Below are 19,940 nucleotides of genomic sequence, written 5' to 3'. Positions count from 1 at the left end.
TTTTTTAAAAATTGAATGTAAGAATATTTTTTTAATAAATTTAAAGGTACTATTCAAACTTTAATATTTATAATAATTTACCCTATAATTTAAACTTTAATATTTATAATAATTTACCCTATAATTTAATTATTAATAATCATGAGAATTCATTAAAAAAAAAATCACTAAATAACCATGTGTAAATTAATAAATGGAAGAGAGAGAAGAGGAGAAGAGAAGGGAAAGAAGAGATGAAAGAGTAAAAGTGGTAGTCCCACTTGAGGAGTTGATAACTCCCCCACTCTACTCCTCCAAACTACGCCTAGTCTATAACAAGTCATTGGGCCAAAGAAGGGGCAGATTATTTACCCACCCTAGTAAACACACAATCCAAAATTCAGCAGTATATACAAAACAGTAATAAATTAATCTTCCTCTACTACCACACAGTAAATAGATAATGGATTGCATTACATGCAGGGGCTACCAACGCACAGTGGTCATTATTGCTGGTTTTGCTGTCTTTGCTGGCCGAAATTAGGGTGAGTCTGTTGCATGTTCTGGAGTGGTAGCATACCAGATTGGAGAGACTGTGCGTTTGTTGCCATGTTACCAAATGCACCTTGTGGGGCAAGCTGCTGCTGCTGCTGCTGTTGCTGTTGCTGTTGCATAGGCATCATACCACCCGCGCTGCCTCCTCCCATGTTGAACACTGAGGGATAAACACCGGCTGATTGTTAGAGAGCAATATCGTAGAAATGTTACACACAGACCATATTATTATTATGCATCTGCCTTAACCAACACATCAGTGAGCCAAGGGACTACATACTCTGATCACTCAGAATTTGAGCATGGCTTCGCTGCGGATTGCTCCCATACTGAAACAACAAATTAAATGCAAGTGAAGGGGAAAAAAATATTCGAACAATGATAGGGGTACAGACTAGAGTTATGTAAAAATGATAGTGATAGTGCCATAAAGAATACGCTTGTGAAAAGATGTGAGAACTGCTCTAGTGTTTGTAGAAGACATGGTACATATTGGATCAGTAGTATATGGCAGTAAGAAAATCTCTGTATATTTGTTACTTATACTATTAATTATTGCGCTTATACATAGAATTAGAAATAATCCTAAAATCTCAGCCTAAAATGAATGAAACGTAAAAATTCTTTTAAATAATCTTGGACATTTGGCCAAATGGTGTACAAACGCTGCAATATTTGATCACTTGGATCTGCTATGAAGAAACTCAGGTTACCAGAAAGAATGATCATGAAGTATTTGCACAAAAGAGGAAGACCTTATTGAACTGAATCAACATATACAGTGATAATAAACCAACTGCAAAGATAATTTCCCGTAATTGTCGTCCCTAAGCAGCTTAGGATGTTTTTTTATGAAAGACTGAGAAAAACAGAAGATCATACAAGATTAAAGCCGAACAACAAAGAGGAAGAAACAACATCCATTTGTATTTTCCAGCTTAATATACACCCTATAATAACAGACTACGTCTAGATTTGCATACACCCTACATCCCAGCCTCCTATCTTCTCCTCGACAGCACTTGGAAAAAAAAAACATTAGAAGTTTAACGAGCAAATTAGAACAAACCTGCACACGTGGCATGAGTGGTTGCGATGACATTGTAGCTGAAATATTTGGAATCTGGAAAAAAAAAAAAAAAAAAGATATAAATAATTCAGTGACAATTAAAAGAAAATAAAGCTAAAATGTATCATATTGAGGTGTCAACTGTCAATTTACGTTTTTTAGAACTATAAGTGGAACCTGAAACCCCAATTTTTAGTGTGTTAAAATTAAAACAGGTTGTTGTATTATACAAGTCCCAGCTTAGTTTCGTGGCAAATTTGACCTATAGGCCTTCATCTCCAAGGCTGTATATTTGAACAATACTATTTCTATTAGTCATGGACAGATCAAAGTGCTGCCCCAAAGAATTTCTAAATCTCAAAAAGATTTGTCAGAAGAAGTCAAATTCTAGATCAGGATTTAACTGCTAGTGAAATCATTGCAGACTACAGATGTCACAAAAATGAGTGATTTAAAATTACAACTAAAGTTTGAGGAATGCATGTCTCAGTTATCATCAAATTACTTTCAGATTTCATTTGCAGAGGAAGAAAATGGTTGCTTCACAACTATGAGGCAACTTTATTATGATTATTATTATTTCTTTTGTGATTCTCATTTTGGGAAGATTTAGTGTATCATTTGTATTTTGAGTCTCTATAGTCTAATCATGGTTGTAATTACCCAACAGTTTTCATGACCAGCTGGAGATTTTTTTTGCAACTCTAGTCTTTCTATACATTTTCCTTTCTCATGGAATGGAAATTTTCTCTTATCTGAAAAAATGCATCTTTTGGTTATAATAATTAAAGAAATTTAGGGTCTTATGTTAGAAAAATGTTATTTGAATAAAACGAAATCAGTAGGTAATAGGATAAATTGGCTGCATCGCGTCACCAGAGAGAAGTATCAACAATAATTGTCCACGTTGACAAGTTTAGAATAGGGACAAAAATTGCCTAAAAGAACAACCTAGATGAAACTCTAGGAGTTGCAGGTTTAATTTCGGTAAAGCAACACAGCTACTTGTAAACAGAAAGGAAAAGATAAGCTCATTCATGTAGGAGCAGAAATATTTACGTAGTAGCAGTAAAAGCAACACAACACAGCTACAATGCAAGGGTCAAAGTCGTCTTCTCACCGTACATAGTAGCAGTGATTTCACTACTCGAAACAATACGTTTGAGGAAAAGTGGAAAATTAACCTAGAATAGCATAACATTTACTTCATGCAATCTACTCGATTGATGGTAATATTAATCCAACTACATCTAAGAAAGAAAGAAAAGGGAACACAAGATATTAACAAAATGAGGGATGGAAATATCTGACCATTTGAGAACTTGGGGTAGTCTGCGCAGCATTAAACAAACTACTGTTAGCAGCACCAGAAAACTGGCTCAAGTGACGATTCATTTGATTTCCTTGGCCAAGCTGGCTTTGAGTAATGCCATGTTGAATGTGACCAGAAGACATCTGCCTTCCCTGAAATTGCTGGTGTGCCAATGGCTGTGAAAACTGCATCTGATGCTGTCCATGAATCTGCGATGGTTACAAAATAAAATAAAATAAAATAAAATATAACTGATCCCAGAGAAATCAAGGAGCACAGTCTGCATTGTGCCTCCAAGTATTATATTCAGATGCTTCTATATTGATAACTCTCCTTGTGTTGTGAGTTGAGAGGTCACCCAATTTACAACACAACTGACTACAGTTTAAAATATCTTTTTTATGGTTCACTTAGAAATGTCTTTCTCAAGTTATCAGTAGATGGTATTCATGGATGAGGCAAGTATTTTGCAACAGCCATGCATAAATAATCTGATGTTAATCAATAAGAATACGCTAATAAAATAATTGAATAGGCCATGGTTCTTTTGATATCCCAGTAAGATGACCATTAAATTGCCATCACTGCATTTCTTCTTCCTATTCTAGTCGAGGAATAGTTTCTGACTAAAATAGTACCATAAATGTTAATATCTAATTATAATGATTTCATGAACTAAGAAGGTCCCAGGGGAAAAGATGGACGATGCTAAACATTCTAAGTCTTGAAGAATGAGTCAAGTAAACATTGAGAAAATTATAACAGATTAAATTGTCCAAGTGTTATTATTTACTTTTAGTACCAGCAAGCATATTACCTGTCCTATTCCTTGCATAGGAGATTGCCTCATCTGTTGTTGAGCAAGGAGTTGCTGATGCTGAGGTAGTTGCATCAATTTTTGCCTTTGCTGGACCTGAAGTTGCTGCTGCTGCTGTTGCTGTTGCTGTTGCTGCTGTTGGGTCTGCTGTTGAGGAGAAGGTATGTTCATAACATTCGCAGTTGACCTTGGAGAGTTGGCATATGGCAAAGGTGACGTTGTGTTGTCAAAGGATGTGGCACCAGAAGGCGATGCAGCTGACCTTCCAACAAGTTGTGACCCAGGAGGCTGCTTTAAATATCAAATGAAACGGACAATCAACAGCAATTGCAAAAAATTGAAATTTCTGATTATATGCATGTGTGTACGACATTCAAGAAGGTAAGATAAAGAGACCATTGATGTTATGATGCAGAATATAAAGTATAGAGTTATTACTAAATCTACATATGCAAACCAAGCAGTCCAAGTGCTCAAGTTCAAAGTCAATACTGATGCAAATATTCGTAGGAAGAGAAGGGAAAAGCAAGAACTGCGAGAATTGGAGAGAGTCAGCAAGAAACTTTTCAAACTTTTAATTCCTGACAGTACCGAATATATTACCTAACCTCATAAGGATGAAGGAAAGATATAACTCACAACCAAAGAAATCCTAATAAAATTAGGGAACTACTGACACAAGATAATTCAATCGCATACACTAGGGAACCTCGAATGAAATGAAATGAAATCTGTTAGTCAAAAGTTGTTTGCCTTAGGAGAACTCAGAACACATTCTATAATTCAAGAGGGTGCAAAAAAATCAGAGTTGAGGAACCGCTTCAAGGGGCAAGGAAATCATCTCACCTGTAACAATGATCCTGGACCACCAATATTATGTGATGTTAGAGGAGTATTCTTTGCATACATACCTGATAGACATTTTGTTAACTTAGTAAATTAGCAACAAAAAACTAGTGCAATTTAGTAAATTAATAAATAAACCACTCATGCTAAAAAAAAAACAAAAGAATGTTACCAGATGTTTCATTAAAACTCTGCACTCCATCACCTACATTCAGCACATCTACTAAATGCATCGGAAGTGTTGGAGTAATCTGCCGTTGATCAATAGGTAATCTTAATCCTGCGTAAACAAGAGATGCAAGCAAACTGAGAAATGAAGTTACAAATTATTGGCATAACAAGGACTTCTTTAATTTTATTTATTTTTTATTTAAATGAGAAAATTAACTTCCAATTGAGAAAAAAATGACAAAAGACCGTTGTAACCAAACATGAAATCTAACGAGGAATCAAACATCACTTGAATCCTTTTCCAAGCCTCTAAATACTCTATCATTCATCTCTCTCCAAAGATCCAACAACAAAGCACACACCCAACAAGCCACTATAAACAGCTCTTCTCCCTAAAAAGAGGATGGAGAATGTACTCTTCGATCACCTCATTTCAGTTCTTTATGGTGGGTTAGCTGAAAGTCGAACGCCTGCAAAAAATAACTCCACACAAAGTGCGCAAAGTCGCATCTCTAAAGGATATGATCAAGGTCTTCCTCTACCTTTTGAGAGAGGATATTGTCGTAAGATATGTGTATTCCCATTACAGTTGACCTCTCCAATTTATTTAGTTGGATTTTATTTAGATTTTAGTTACCTAGTACGTAGGAATTATTGCTTAAATTTAGTTACCTAGTACTTGGGGATTATTATCTAGATTTATCCTATCTAGGAATTTATTTAGATTTCCTAGTATCTACGGTTTCAGATAGATGATCTATCAATTTAAACTTAGTCAATCCTTCCATATAAAAGGGACATGCAATTCTTTGAAAATAAAGAAGAAAAAACAACCAACTAATTTAGGCTTGCAACATGGTATCAGAGCCTTTCTATTCTGGAAAATCTGATTAGAACCAAAACGCTAACTTTATTGGTGAAGCCTTCATCGCTGCCGATCATCCATCATTGAAACTTCATTCAGAGCCTTCAAAGCTGCCATCAAGTTTCATTCGGAGCCTTCATAGTTGTCATCCTATAACCAATTTCTATTCAGATTGTGCAAAAAAGGTAACCGATCATTACCCTGCTGATTCGTTTTTGTTGACTAAATTTCTCCCCAGATTAAGATTCACCATCATGTCAGAAAAATCTCAAATCGTTGTTCCAATCATCATCACAAAACATCAAATTTTGAGATTTTGACTTGAAGCATTCAATAAGGGAGAGAACCAAAGGTGTCGGAGGAAGAAAAGGAGGCCTCAAAACTAAGATCTCCAAATTCATCAAGTCTAGACTCCAATTCTCGAATAGAAGAATCGGACGGTACGTTAAGAAAGGCCACTACAGAAAACCTACTTCGTAGATTATGAGTCCAATATCAGCTCTACTGTCGTAGTGTTACCAATTGAACCATACACTCCAAGCGGAGTAAGCACGAGAGAGACGAGCAAACCCCGTGGAAGTGCTCCAAGGGGAAAGTATGCATGAGTTATGTAATCTCACGGCTTCAACGGATGGATTTGCTGACAAAATAAATTTATTGAAGGCCTTCATAACTTCCGTGGACAAATTTATTCAAAATCCTCATAGCAAATGTGAACAAATTTATTCGAAGCCTTCATAGCTAGCTTGAAAAATTTATTCGTAACCTTCGTAGCTACCATATAGCTACCGTTGACAAATTTATTTAGAATCTTCATAGCTACCATTGACAAATTTATTTAAAGTCTTCATAGCTACTATTGACAAATATATTCAGAGCCTTCATAGCTACCATTGACATATTTATTCAGAGCCTTCAACTATCAATGGCAAATTTATTCAAAGCTTTCATAGCTACCATTAACAAATCTATTTGAAGCCTTCATAGCTAATCAGCATCCACCTAAACCAAATTTATTTAGTGCCTTCATAGCTACCATTCACGTCGTGCCTTATTGTTGAAGTCGTATCGTTGATGTCGTGCGATCAATATTGCACATAAACCTATCTGATCCAAGCTGACTAATAGATATATCCAATCACTTTGAGGGGGTGTCGAAGGATTAGCCTTAAATTAGGAGATATGTGTAATTTATAAGTTAGTATCCAAGCTGAGAAGGAATGATATCTATTACTCAGCTTGAAGGGGAGTAATTGACCTCCCTAATTTATGATTTATTTACATTTAGTTACCTAGTATCTAAGGATTATTATTTAAATTTAGTTACCTAGTATCTAGAGATTATTATTTAAATTTAGTTACCTAGTATCTAGAGATTATTATTTAAATTTAGTTACCTAGTATCTAGAGAAATTTAATTACCTAGTATCTACAGATTATTATTTAGATTTACCTTATCTAGGAATTTATATAAATTACCTAGTATCGAGGGAATTTAGATTATCTATCAATTTAGAGATAGTCAGTTTCCCTATAAAAGAAGCTGTAATTCTCTATGAGAAGAAAAAACAGCAAATTTAGACTTGCAACAGATGCAAGCCAACCAATGAAGGCCACTTTCTAAAGAGCCGATCCGAAGTGTGTGAACTCGCACATGAATATAACCTTTCAGATAAAAAAAACAACCTTTTTCAAAATCATGATCTTCGAGAGAGACAAGAAAACAGAAACACTAATGGGATAAGATCCATCAAACAAAGATATCCTTATGAGAAAAGACCACGGGTTGGCCACCAATTACTCTCTTTTTAACACCTCATACCCTTTGTTTTGCCAGAATTAAACCAACCTGCCATATCAAAGCATGGTAGCGTGGGCTTGTGACATAGTTGGGGGATTTAAGAGTGTTTGGGAAGTATGAAAACCAATCGTTTTGGGGCTACAACTCAACCGGGTTTCCCTAAAGTGTGTGATTGAGCTTAGGAGCAAAGTGTCTATCGCCATATATGCATGCTCCATAATTCAAATGACCATCTCTAAGGAGCGGCATCACTCACATTCAACAACATTCTACTTGACCTTCCTCTCACAGCAATTCTTTTCACAAAATCTCAAACAAATTTGCCACTTAAATCAACTCTGCCGACAAGACAAGTTATGATTGCGTTTCAATTCATACAGAAATGATAAGAGAGGAAATGGTTGCTACCCAAATCAGAATGCCCGTATTCAATTATGCACCACAAATTGATGAAGTATATCATGAATTAAGAAATAAATATAAAAATCTGTACTTCTCATAGATATGTGACAATTTGGCAAGAAGTTTAAATATAAATATTATTTTTTGGTAAAATAGCTCAATCACTAGTGACTTACGAGGCATGATACAGTACTAAACAATATATGACCTAAAATTGATTAAAATTAAGATATCAATCAATGACTATAAAAGTAATGAAATACCTTCCCCAAAGTTAACAGCAGCTCGGAGTAAATTCTCTTGCTCCTGAATTTTTGCAGCTTGAGCCTTATCTAAAGTTGGAGCTATTGCTGGCCCTTGACGCATTCCGAAACAATATGCTTTCCGAGTCTCAGCTAATATTTTTTCAGCACTTTCACAGGCTGCTCCAATCATTTCAATTCTAGTCTGTAAGAAAGGTAAACCTAAATGCCGGAGGACTTTCTTTAGAACTCAAGGAGTTGTACAACCTACAGTTATTTAACGAACTTCTAGTACCTTTAACTTCTCAATCTGTGTAGATATTGGCATATTTTGCATCCCAAGTAACAACTGGTCACGTTTTGAATTATCGTCTACCTCCATCTCAGGCAATAGTTTTGAGGACAACATAACTGGTAGTACTGGGCTCACAAAACAGAAGAAAAAAATTAGTGGAAATCAAAATTTCACAAATGAATTATTGTCTCATCTTCCTTCTCTTGAAATACTAGTTGAGGAATCATCTGCAATACTAATTTATGTCTACCATGCCAGGAAAAAGATGTAAAATAAGCAGACAATAGTGAAGAAACACCAACTTCCAAGATATTCCAGCAATTACAGTTATGTGACATACCAGACACCCAAATAGAAGGGCTAACATCACAGTTAAGTGCTGTTCCATAGTAATTCATTTTACTATACTAATACAATTAAGCTTCGAGATAATGAGAATTGTGAGTGCTTATGCTTCTTCTCCCTGCTCTGGTGAGAAATAAACATGGCAATTGCAGATAAAAAACAGATATAGAATCAGTTTGGAAGACAAGCCATAGCCGCAACCAAAAGCCAAAACAGTATATAGAAGCACCCTACAATTGATATTCAAACACACATGAAATATAAAATAGTTATCAAATTAAATCCCTGGCAGGAGGCCTCTAATTGAGGGCCAGCGAGCACATTCAATCCTGAAGATCATACAAAACTTTGTCAACCCAAGGCAAGAGTATCAGCCACTAGTCTACCTCGCTTATTTACATGAGTAGAGGTGGATAGCTTGCCACCAAATCTTCTTATAAAGCTATAAAATCCTTCACTTGGACAAGATTGCAAGCACACCGGGCTAACATGGCCAGACAGCCCAATAATGCACTTCTAGAGACCGAGCCTAAGTTATGAGACACACTTGCACCCAACTCAATCTTTTCATTTTGGACCCCAATCATCCTTCTTACAGTAAAATAAAAATTAGCCATAAAAGGATATAAAAACATTTAAGGATGATTCAAATCACAGACTCTCTGTGTTTAAAAAGCTAACAATTAAAGATCATCTTGTGTTGCATAAGAACTTTTTTTTCTTTCAATGACTTAACTTGTAAGAAATAATAATATGTTGAACAACTTTAATTGACATTTTCAATGTATGAACAAGAACATATTACATTCCAGCCTTTTCCAATGGTTAAAGATCGTCTTGTCTAATGTGCAGAGTCTAGTGACTAGTGACTAATAGCCACAAGACACTACGTGGCCTCAAATAACTAGCCAACAAACTATATCGTCACAACAACGTAGGATAGAGTCAAAAATCAATTATTGAAAAAATCACTTGTGGCCTATTTATATACACACACAGTCTACTATATATAAATATTTTCTTTGATTTAAAAAATGGTTTTATGTTTTATAAATAGGGAAAAAAAATCTTGAAATATGTGCCTGGCAGGTTTTAAGAAAAGAGAAAGAAAGAGAAAAAAACAATCTCAAAAACAAAGGATGATGGTGGTGATCATATAGAAATAAATAGTACTATAAAAGGCTTTAATTTTGGGTATATTTCAAAAATAAAAATAAGATAACATTTAATGAAAGCACGTTAACAGAAAGAAGATCTATTAAACAAATATAATTAGAACATGTGGATGCTCCATCAAAGCTTCCCCCAATGGTCGAAAATTGGAGGATCAATACTCGATTGAGGGGCTGGTCAGGCCACTGTTGCATACAGATATTAAAAGGGCTTAAATTCATCATCACATCTTAGAACAAGGAAACCTTTGCCTACATCAACTCATGAACAGTCCAAAGCTCCTAAAGAAGATCTATTAAATCCCAGCTTCTTTCATTGGCAGCCAAATACGGGTCTCTTTGGAGAAAAAGATGCAAATCAAAATGGCTCAACAAAGGGATAAAAACAGCAGTCTTTTCCACATAAGTGTGGCTGCCAAGAGAAGGAAAAACGCCATTCTTGAGATTCTTCCTAAAGATGGTAAGAGCTTGCTGTCAGAGAAAGATATTGAGAACAGATTTATTCAGCTTTGATAAGTTATACCAAGAAAGAAGGCTGCAGATTTCTTCCCCACCCTTCGAATTGGGATCCAATTACTCTACAGCACAATTCTGAACCTGAAAAGGCTTCCACAGAAGAGGAAATTTGGCAAGCTGTTAAGGATTTGGGATTAAACAAATCTCCTGGATTGCATGGTTTTGCAGCCAAGTTCTAAAAAAGATCTGAAACATGATTAAGTCTGATATCATAAAGGTGTTCCAAGATTTTCTCAAGAAAGGTATCATCATTACTAGTCTCAATGAAACTTATATTTGTCTCATCCCAAAGAAGGTAGATGCAAAGTCCGTTGAAGATTTTTGGTTCATCACTCTCATATCATGTATGTACAAGCTTATTGCAAGGATATTATTCATTAGAGATTTTCTTCTAGTCAGTGGCTTGATGGGTCGCTTCTTGATTGAATTGCCTTCTCGATTGATCGAATTATTCTTATGCAATTTGTTCTTCTATATATATATATATTGGCGTTTGATATTATCAGGAAGGCTAAAAAATGAATTCTCCACACCATCACACAATTTCAATTTGCATGTGTTGCAGGTAGGCAAATGCTCAATGCCTTCCTTATAGCAAACGGGCTCATCGATGAACGAAAAAAAAGAAGGGAATTTCCATGAAACTAGAAATTGAGTGAGCCTGTTAACAAAGTTGATTAGGGTTTCCTAGATAAAATACTTGTGGCTAAAGGCTTCAAGCAAAGATGGAGAAAGTGGATTAGAGGGTGCATCTCATCAACAAACTTCTCCATCATCATTAACAGTTAGACTAAAGGCAAGACTCTTGATTCTAGATGCCTACATCAAGGTGACCTTCCCTCATCCTTCCTTTTCATTATTACTGTTGATTGCTTCAGTAGAATTATGACACATCCAACAAATAGGAATTTGAGTAAAGGTTTCGACCTAGGTAAGAACTGTAATGATATACATCATCTACAGTAAGACGATGATGCCATCATTTTCTCCATAAATGGATGAGCATGCTTTATCTAATTTTTCTAACATGTTAAGTCTTTTTGAGGAAGCATCCACGCACAATGTGAATCACCAAAAATCCGAAATTTTGGGTCTACATATGGAAAATCAAAATGTGAAATGTCTAGCAAACAAGGGTCTCTCGAATCCATCAAAACTCTACCTTGGCCTTCCTCTCAATGGTAAGCACCACTCTTGCTCCTTTTGGGATCATAAGGGAGGGAGACTCACTCTATGCCACACTATTAAATCTCCTGTTGTCAATATGTCATGCCTTTCGAGGTGATTCAATCCTTAGAGAGCATTTTGTTTTAAAAATCTTTGAAAAGGAAATTGTGATAAAATGGGTATACATCTTATAAAATGAGAAAATATTATCCCCATGGAGGACGAGAGGCTAGGATTACATAGCCTTATGAGAAAGAGCAAGAGCGAGGCTTTACTGGTAAATGGATTTGGAGATATCAAGGAGAAAATTGGCCCAGGAAGGTCGTTGATGCCAAATACTGCTCTACTCTTGAGAACAAAAAATCTTATGGAACCTCTATATTTATCCTTTGCCAAGGGACCACGGAAAGCCATCTTAAAGCACCATAATCTGATTCATGCTCGGATGACTTCCAAGACTGAAGATGTGGCTAATACTTCATTCTGGAGTGATGTTTTGCTAATGGATGACATATTGGCACGTAACTTCCTTTTTACTATATGATATTTCTTTGAAAAATAAAACTGTTGTCAAACATATGTGAATGACCTTATCAAAAAAGAGATATGAGGAGGACTGAATCAAAAGGTTAGAATCTTAGGCAAATAATGAACTTAAAAGGATGTTGAATGAAGCTAAGGAATGGTACATTCTTTGCACCACCTGTCCTCATCTCAGCTATCCAAATCTTGGACAAGAATCTTCAAAGCTGTAACCAAATGTTACTTTCACTGCAAACCCTCTCTTGCTGATCTCTCACAATACACCGTCTATCCCCCACTTATATTATACCATTTGGAAAGACCACTACTTTAAGAAGGTGAAATTCTTACTCTAAGAGATTAGCCACAAGGCGGTACACACATGCTAAACTTCCATGTAGAATATCTTATATAAGTATATCTCCTCGTTAGTGCCCTATTTGCAAGAATAACTCCAAATTTCAGAGCCACATTTTTTTTTTCATGTGAATATGCACAAACTTTTTCTTTCAACATCTGGATAGTCTACGACTCCCCCTAATGGTCTTACTCTTAGCCTCTCTATTACTCTTATCAAACATCCTTTTTGAGTTCAACACTCGTGGGATGGGGGATCAAACCATCAACCTCTGGTATGGTAATTGGTATTTTTTCCATTAAGCTAGGCTCGAATTGGCTATTTGTGGACATCCTTTTAAAATAGAAGAGAAGCTCCTTTAGGTGAACTTTGTCAGGGCATTCTTTTGAAGCTCTTCGCAAAGAAGTCCTAAAAGATAAGGAACTTCCTTTTGATTGGATTGTTTTATATGAACTTTGATGCTATGGTTTATTTGGCTACTACTTCGTATAAGTGCTCCCTCTTTTTCCATCACTACACCTTTTTTCTTTCTTTTATTCATTTGGAGAGACTTTATGTAACTCTCTTGGATTGGGGTTTTTCCCCTCTTTAGTAATCTCATACCGTCAATGAAATCGTTTCTTATAAGAAAATAAAAACAAAATGAAAACAAAACAAAACTATATGTAATATAGGAAATCATTCCAAAAAAAAAAAAAAAAACTAAATGCATTCTCTCAAGGCAGAAGTTCAAAATAAACAAGCAAACATTATCTCGATGTCTTTAAGAAGTAATTTCAAGCACACAAAACAGAAATTGTCATATTTCCTTTTACTCCATGCTACCAAATACTTGGAAGGGATGCAGGTGCATACTTGTAGAATTCTCTGCATTAACATTCTTAGGATGTACAACAAAAGCCTTGGAAACTTTCTTAATTTCGTCAACGATGTTGAAAAGCTCGAGATTCACCATAGAATATTGCCCCAATATGTCTTGCCTGGTGTAGAAATCAACTACACATTTAGCCAGATTTGGAGAAAATTGAATATATATATATATATATAGAGAGAGAGAGAGAGAGAGAGATTACGATGCTTTGATGTTTAGAAAAATAATTAGTACATGTAAGTCCAGAAGATAGGAAAAATGATTTACTTTCTAACATCAACGAGCTATTAGAAAGTGTAATGAAGCGAAATAAAAGAATCTACATGCTCGAGTCCTTCCCCTCCCCACATCAGATTGTCTTTTACTCCCCGGCAGAAATAACACAACGATTCTCAACGTTCAAACAACATAACTTCAGTTCTTTATCAATCGAAAGCCAATCAGGAACTTAAAAATTCAAGCATATTTGGAAAATATCACAAGAAAAAACGATGCGAAAGATGAAAGTGGACCATTTAGGTGTCGTATTGGTGCGACCGTAGACATCAAAATCTTCGAGGATCCGAGAGATGGCTTTAAATAGAGTAGTAGCTCGAGTCTTCACAGCCTCCAGGTTCAACTGTTGCTGTACCGCCTGGTTTAGCCTTTCTGCGACAACCGCCTGCGGCGCCAGGAGAGGCTGTTGCTGCTGAGGCTGATTCTGCACCACTCCATCCATGGTCGCCATTAGCGAGAGACAACAGTAACCCTGTTGACAATGGCACGCAACGAGAACAGCGATTGCAGATCTCTCTCAGGACCTGGCGAGGCTTGTGCTCCAATTGATACCGTTTTAACTGGAACCTGACTCCGTTCGGGCTTCAGGGGTAACAAAACCAGGAAATCTATTCATTGGGTTCTTTTTTCTCTTTTTTTATCAATTTTCGCAGCCGAAAATTCGGATTTTAAAAACAATGAAATATTTAATATTTATTATTTATTATTTTTAGGAAATTAGCTTGGGAAAATTAAATGTATGTGTTTGTCTCACCCGATTGTAAATAAAAACAAAAAGTAAATAATAAAATATCAAGTATTAAAAAAGTATATTATAATGATTGTATATATACATTTTTAATATAATCCGGATATGTTTTACCAATTTTGTCAGAATTATAATGAGTTAATTAAATGTTAGAGCATAAATGGATGTAATAAAAAAAATTAAAATGGTATTGTTGTATTAATTAATTAGCTAGTTAAATTTAAAAATATATTTACTTTTAAAACAATATTAACAATTTAAAGATCTATAAAAAAAAATTCAATTATGAGTTTATTTAAATTTGGTTGAATTTAAAATAAATAAAAATTTTATGCATTCAATTAATTCGTATGTTTCTCTAAAATTAGATCTATCAAACTAAACTAATTCAAATTTAGCCTTAATTTAAAATATATATTTTATAATTATATATACATGCATACATAGTTTCAATTAATTTCATAATTAATTTTTAATTATTTATTCTCTAATAATTAAAATTTTAAAATATATATTAAAATTAAATTATAAATTTTAATTATTTAAAAATAAATAAATAAACATTTTACTTCTAAAAATAAAAACTTATTTAAATAAATGATTTAGAGAAGTTAACTAATCAAATTTAAAAAAATTTAATGTTAAATTGAGTTGGATTAGTTATTTAATAATTATTATTTGGGTTGACAAATTTACAACTCAAATAATTGGATTGGGTCTAAAAGAACCCACAAACACCCTATAATAACCCTTAAGTAATTTAAATAATAAATAAATACAAATTAATTAAATAGTTATGATAGTATAGAATATTAGTTATAAATGTAATGAATTAAAGTTTATTAAAATCTAAATAATGTATGGATATTTAATAATTGATAATATATAATTAGTAAGGACTAATATTAATTAATTAATTAATTAGATTATATTTTAGGTTTATTTTTGGGATATATATATCCAATATGACAAATTCTAATAATATTATTTTTCAATTTTGAGAAGTATGCGAGATTCCATTTTTGGGAAAAAAAAATCTAAAAATAAAATAAATAAATAAAAATATAAAATATAAATGGTACACCTGCCTCGCATTCTCTGCTTCCGAATCCGCGCTATTACGTGGATCTACACATTTGGTCCGTCCCGTGACCGCTCTGTTCCTTTCAATCATCCATTCAATTCAATCAATTTGGAAATTTCATCTTCTTCTTCCTCATCTAATTTTCAATCCCTCCTCTGATTCCTGCAGACATCGGATCCTCCGGAGATCCTTCATGGATTCCTAAACTACGCGTTCTCGTCTGCTCTTGTTCTGCGCTTTCGCCGGTATGACTTTGATTCCTTGATCTATCTATCTTCTCCCTGGTTTCAATTCATCCATTTTATCCGAAAATTTATTCTGTTCTTAATCGTTGTAGGCTTTTTTTTTCTTTTCCTTGTTCCTTTTTCCTGTGAAGGCCAAAAGTTACTGGCGATCTAAGAAAGGGAACATGTATTCACTGGAAAATATTGATTTTTAGATATTGTGGTTTCATGTATTTTGCTGCTTTTGTGCGCTCACTTTGCATTGATCTTTAATTATAAGTTCATTTCAGTACGTTTCTTTGCACAAACAATTAGATTCTTTTTAATGGATGCTACTAAACGAACATAAACGACGGGATGGTTATGATTTTAGTCTGAAACTGAATCATTTTCATCATAACCGAGAATCCTAAATACAGAAAATGCTTTTGTCAAAAGCTTGAATTGCTAAGATTATGTTGTCACATGAACACGCGAGTATGTACAGTTTTGTTACCTCTCAAGGCAAACAGTAGCCACAAATTTCTCGCATTCGCGTATAGAGGACTAGCAGAAGAAGGAAGTTGTGAGAAAAAAAGATATGGAGGACTGGAATAAATATAATCTCAGCTAGCGCACTAAAAATTTGAGGCTGCTGGAATGTGATTGTGAAAACTGACTGGTGAGCTATGCTAAACTGGATGCTAGGTAACAGTTAAACGTCCATTTGGAAGCTCAGTATAGGTCAGAGAACGTAGATTCATTGCATCTCTCTCTCTCTCTCTCGCTAAATTTATAGTATTCTATGATCTCAAGGAACGAGGATGTAGATTAATTCAGCCTATTCTTTCAAGTCTTGTTAACGAACAATATTTGTAGATTAACGGGCACAACAAACTATTCCACCTCCCTTAAGCTCGTAACGTAAGATTCAATGCAGCGTAGTTGTTTTTTAGGTCATTCATTAACATTTATACAAGGACCTACTTCTCATTTCATTATGTCAATTTGAGGATCTATGAACCTCTCCTGATTTGAGAATAAAATTTTGGGGCATGTTCTGCATTGATGGATATGATTGGCTGATCAGGAAGCTTGGTAGTTGGTTTCATCAGCTCTAAAAGAATAATTTACGTTGGAATTCAGAAAGTTCGAGGTAGTTCATAATTGCATGAAAGAAGAATATATAGTGGTTGTGGCAGCTGGCGAGACATTTCATAGCCACCCTCGTCTCCCAAGCTTTGTCACTGCTCTGAAGAATTAAGGAACCGGCAAACTTCAACACAAGAGAGCAGGAAGTACTAACCATACCAAACCTATTTCCCATTGATAGGCTAGGTGCCAGGAGTTCACTTCCATGCCTGGCCAATTATAATGAATAGTTGTGGCCATGGCACCCCCAAGGAATCTCAAGCACTTATTTGAGAACTGACTGAAGTATTAACATTCATGGCATAGGGTTTGCAGTGTTGAACCAATGATGTAATTTATTCACTGTTGAAATAAAAAAGTAAGGTTGCATGTAAGGTAACCTCCCCCTAAATTTGAAATATAAAGAAATTGTCATTGCTTGGTCTAGGATTGTGCTTTAGCATGGAGATGTGGAAGTTATGAGAACAGAGCGAAATATAATCCTGTGGTTAAATGTGTACACTTGATTTTCTATGCATATGATTTCATGTCAACGTGATTGCTTTTCTTTCCCGAATTATGCAGGTTCGTTGGTTTCCATGTAAATGGTCAACCTGAACAATAGCTCAGGCGATGACTATGCAAGTCTGACTCAAGAGCGAGGCTTCACACCATGCAACTGGTACCAAATAATGATGAAAATACAGATGATATTCTGGAACGTGCGCCCATTTTAAGTCAATTGGATTTTCTGCCACAGTCAGTGGGATCATCATCCTCTGCTGAGATTATAGCTATAGGTAGAGAGAGCTCTGGTAGTGATGATGATTCACACAATCTTAATGTTGATGAAACCAGTCATCTGGTGAATGCAGACCAACCACAATGTCGTATATGCCTTGACACTGGAGGTTTTTAACATTTCTTTCTGTTCAATATGTAATGCAATTTCATCAATTTCAATTAAGACTGTGTTCCACAAATATTATTTTAACAAAGCAAGAACATTACACTTACGTTCACTTGTAGGTTAAGACAGTGTCAGTACATGTATGTATATTCTGTTTTTCATATTCTGAAGCTTCGATTTACTATTTTTAGTATGAAAATGAATTTGGTTTCAGGAGAAGATTTAATTGCTCCATGCCACTGCAAAGGCACTCAAAAGTATGTCCATAGATCATGTCTTGATAATTGGAGGTCCACAAAGGTCAGTTTTCCCTCATTTCATATTGCTTCTCTACAGTTAATCAACACTCTTTTTCTGGGGCCATGGGCTGTGGTATCGAGTGCTACCAAATCATAAAACTTCCACGGGCTGATAACCTATCTAACACATCTCCTTTCATATATCTTTCAAACGTGTCAAATTCTAGAATGATCAAGTTTTCAAGTTTTTTTTTTTTTAATTCTAATTCTAATTCATTTGAGTAATTGTATCAGGAGGGCTTTGCTTTTGCTCATTGTACAGAGTGCAGAGCTATGTTCGTGTTACGTGCAAATGTCCCTTCTGATCGCTGGTGGTTGAGACTGAAGTTTCAATTTCTTGTTGCTAGGGACCATGCGTTCATTTTCATTATTGTTCAACTGGTAAATTATTGTAATTATATGTTTAGTTTGCCATCCACTTTTCTGCCAAGGTGTTTAGTTCAAGTTTGGCTAAATATCCTTCATTATCGTTATGATATAAATTCATTTCATTGTTATGATTGATTTTTCTAGAGGGGTCTTCGCTATGTGCTTTGAACAGATTGTGGCATTCTTGGGGGTGTTGGTGTACAAATTCTACGGAGAGGAACTAAGGGAAATGTTTGGTTATGAAGAACACCCATATGGGTTCTATGCCATGGCTGGTATACTGAGGCTGCCAATTAATTCCTTACTTTTTATTCTTCTTTATACATGTATTGAACATTTTAGTGTAAGTGAATGTTCTCACACAATATTTTGGTTTCATTCGATTAGAAGAATTTAGGATTAGCAGTTGAACGAATCCTTGCCTGAAATCGAGTGCCGGCTTTAGGAAATGTAGTTGCTCTACTATCTATCTTTTTAATTCTTCATTCTACAATTTCTTTTCTGCAGTCTTGGCGATCATCTTGGTTGGCTTACTCTATGGTTTCTTCATAGCCATTATATGCGGGCAGAGGATAAATGAACGCCACTACCATGTCCTTGCTAAGCAAGAACTGACAAAGGTCCAGTAACGATTTAAAGAGAATAATATTGTCAAGTTATTTCCATTTTATCTCATTTCATCTCTCCAATATGGGGAACTGTTGGGTTCCTTCATTCTTCTCAAATTGTCAAAATCCTTGTGCTTACTAAGCTGATAATAGCTTTCTTGGTTTCAGGAATATATAGTTGAAGATCGAGAACATAACAAGAACGTTCCTGAATTAGACCCCAGCCATGTTATGGAGCTAAGGATGTTGGGGCTGTATTAATCTGAAATTGGTGAATCCAACATTGGGCACTTGAAGTCTTCAAGTAAGGAACTCTATCCTGTATTCCTTTCCACTCCTATGTATCGCAACTGGAGAATTAGTAAAAATATAGGTAGAGTTGGCTCACCATTACGTTGCATAATCTTTTGCAACTTGAGATTTTAATTTGTATTATACTGCAAGAATCCCCATATAATTGGAGGCTTTCATTTTTTGATCTCGTGATCTTAGACGTACTTTTGTGTTTGACCAAACAAAGCAAATTTTTCCTTCTGGTTTGATCTTGTTTGAACAAATAACTGCAATGAAAAACCTTAATATTTGAATGGTTTAAATTAGTACCTTCAATCATACATCATCCAATTTATGATCTGAAACTACTAACTATACTTTAGTTATTGAATTGTCCATTCAGATGACAGGCCAAGTTCGTCCATAGGTTTCTAATAATTTAATTTTAGTGATTTGAATTAGGTTTTGATCAGCAAATTTTGAAATAATAAAATGTTGATGATGAACATCTCTCTCCTCTCCAATCATGCCCTCTTCCCCTTCCTCTCTGTGGCGCTAACGACTTCCTGCTTTTTCTTCTCCATCTTATCCTCCTCCTTCTTCTCATGGAAACACCCAGATTTGAAAACAGAGAATCCTTTCTCTCGCTCCCAAATATAAGAGAAAAAAGAGGAAAAAAAAAAAAAAAAAAAAAAAAAAAAAAAAAAAAAAAAAAAAAAAAAAAAAAAAAAAAA

At 34.9% G+C, this 19,940-nt stretch overlaps 2 protein-coding genes across 5 annotated transcripts; one reads left to right on the top strand and one right to left on the bottom strand.

Annotated features, from left to right (window-relative positions):
• Positions 1 to 234: 234 nt before the first annotated feature.
• Positions 235 to 14,170, bottom strand: LOC111457835 (mediator of RNA polymerase II transcription subunit 8). 2 transcript variants are annotated; one of them, XM_023100244.1, is made up of 11 exons: positions 13,818 to 14,170; positions 13,290 to 13,414; positions 8,355 to 8,479; positions 8,081 to 8,264; positions 4,751 to 4,858; positions 4,579 to 4,643; positions 3,733 to 4,023; positions 2,915 to 3,124; positions 1,604 to 1,657; positions 815 to 863; positions 235 to 694 (listed from the first exon to the last, which is right to left on the bottom strand). In XM_023100244.1, exons 1-11 carry the CDS (start codon positions 14,030 to 14,032, stop codon positions 486 to 488), a joined length of 1,635 nt encoding a protein of 544 aa, XP_022956012.1. In that variant the 5' UTR covers positions 14,033 to 14,170; the 3' UTR covers positions 235 to 485. The 2 variants fall into 2 exon arrangements, with proteins under 2 accessions (XP_022956012.1, XP_022956013.1); XM_023100245.1 differs by having other exon boundaries at positions 3,733 to 4,020; positions 13,818 to 14,169.
• Positions 14,171 to 15,415: 1,245 nt separating this feature from the next.
• On the top strand, positions 15,416 to 19,473 carry LOC111457949 (E3 ubiquitin-protein ligase MARCH1-like). 3 transcript variants are annotated; one of them, XM_023100409.1, is made up of 8 exons: positions 15,416 to 15,468; positions 15,582 to 15,658; positions 17,333 to 17,658; positions 17,872 to 17,957; positions 18,191 to 18,337; positions 18,498 to 18,600; positions 18,833 to 18,945; positions 19,102 to 19,473. In XM_023100409.1, the coding sequence occupies exons 3-8, from the start codon at positions 17,421 to 17,423 to the stop codon at positions 19,192 to 19,194; spliced, it is 780 nt and encodes a 259-aa protein (XP_022956177.1). In that variant the 5' UTR covers positions 15,416 to 15,468; positions 15,582 to 15,658; positions 17,333 to 17,420; the 3' UTR covers positions 19,195 to 19,473. The 3 variants fall into 3 exon arrangements, with proteins under 3 accessions (XP_022956177.1, XP_022956176.1, XP_022956178.1); XM_023100408.1 differs by having other exon boundaries at positions 15,427 to 15,658; XM_023100410.1 differs by lacking the exons at positions 15,416 to 15,468; positions 15,582 to 15,658 and adding an exon at positions 15,843 to 16,360.
• Positions 19,474 to 19,940: the final 467 nt, after the last annotated feature.

Source organism: Cucurbita moschata, unplaced genomic scaffold (genome assembly GCF_002738365.1).
Source record: "Cucurbita moschata cultivar Rifu unplaced genomic scaffold, Cmos_1.0 Cmo_Scf00020, whole genome shotgun sequence".
NCBI classification, from domain to species: domain Eukaryota; kingdom Viridiplantae; phylum Streptophyta; class Magnoliopsida; order Cucurbitales; family Cucurbitaceae; genus Cucurbita; species Cucurbita moschata.
The sequence above is the reverse complement of the archived record's forward strand: the minus strand, read 5'-3'. Positions and strand labels throughout refer to the sequence as shown.

What these genes read in the sequence shown, in the direction of transcription:
- LOC111457835 (XM_023100244.1), bottom strand. Translation starts at nt 14,032, where the DNA reads ATGGCGACCATGGATGGAGTGGTGCAGAATCAGCCTCAGCAGCAACAG. An exon ending in ACCAATACGACACCTAAATG is followed by an intron (nt 13,415 to 13,817) that starts GTCCACTTTCAT and finishes TTTCTACACCAG; the next exon opens with GCAAGACATATTGGGGCAAT. An exon ending in TGCTGTTAACTTTGGGGAAG is followed by an intron (nt 4,859 to 8,080) that starts GTATTTCATTAC and finishes TTGTTTACGCAG; the next exon opens with GATTAAGATTACCTATTGAT.
- LOC111457949 (XM_023100409.1), top strand. Translation starts at nt 17,421, where the DNA reads ATGCAACTGGTACCAAATAATGATGAAAATACAGATGATATTCTGGAA. An exon ending in TATATGCCTTGACACTGGAG is followed by an intron (nt 17,659 to 17,871) that starts GTTTTTAACATT and finishes ATTTGGTTTCAG; the next exon opens with GAGAAGATTTAATTGCTCCA. An exon ending in CTAAGCAAGAACTGACAAAG is followed by an intron (nt 18,946 to 19,101) that starts GTCCAGTAACGA and finishes TCTTGGTTTCAG; the next exon opens with GAATATATAGTTGAAGATCG.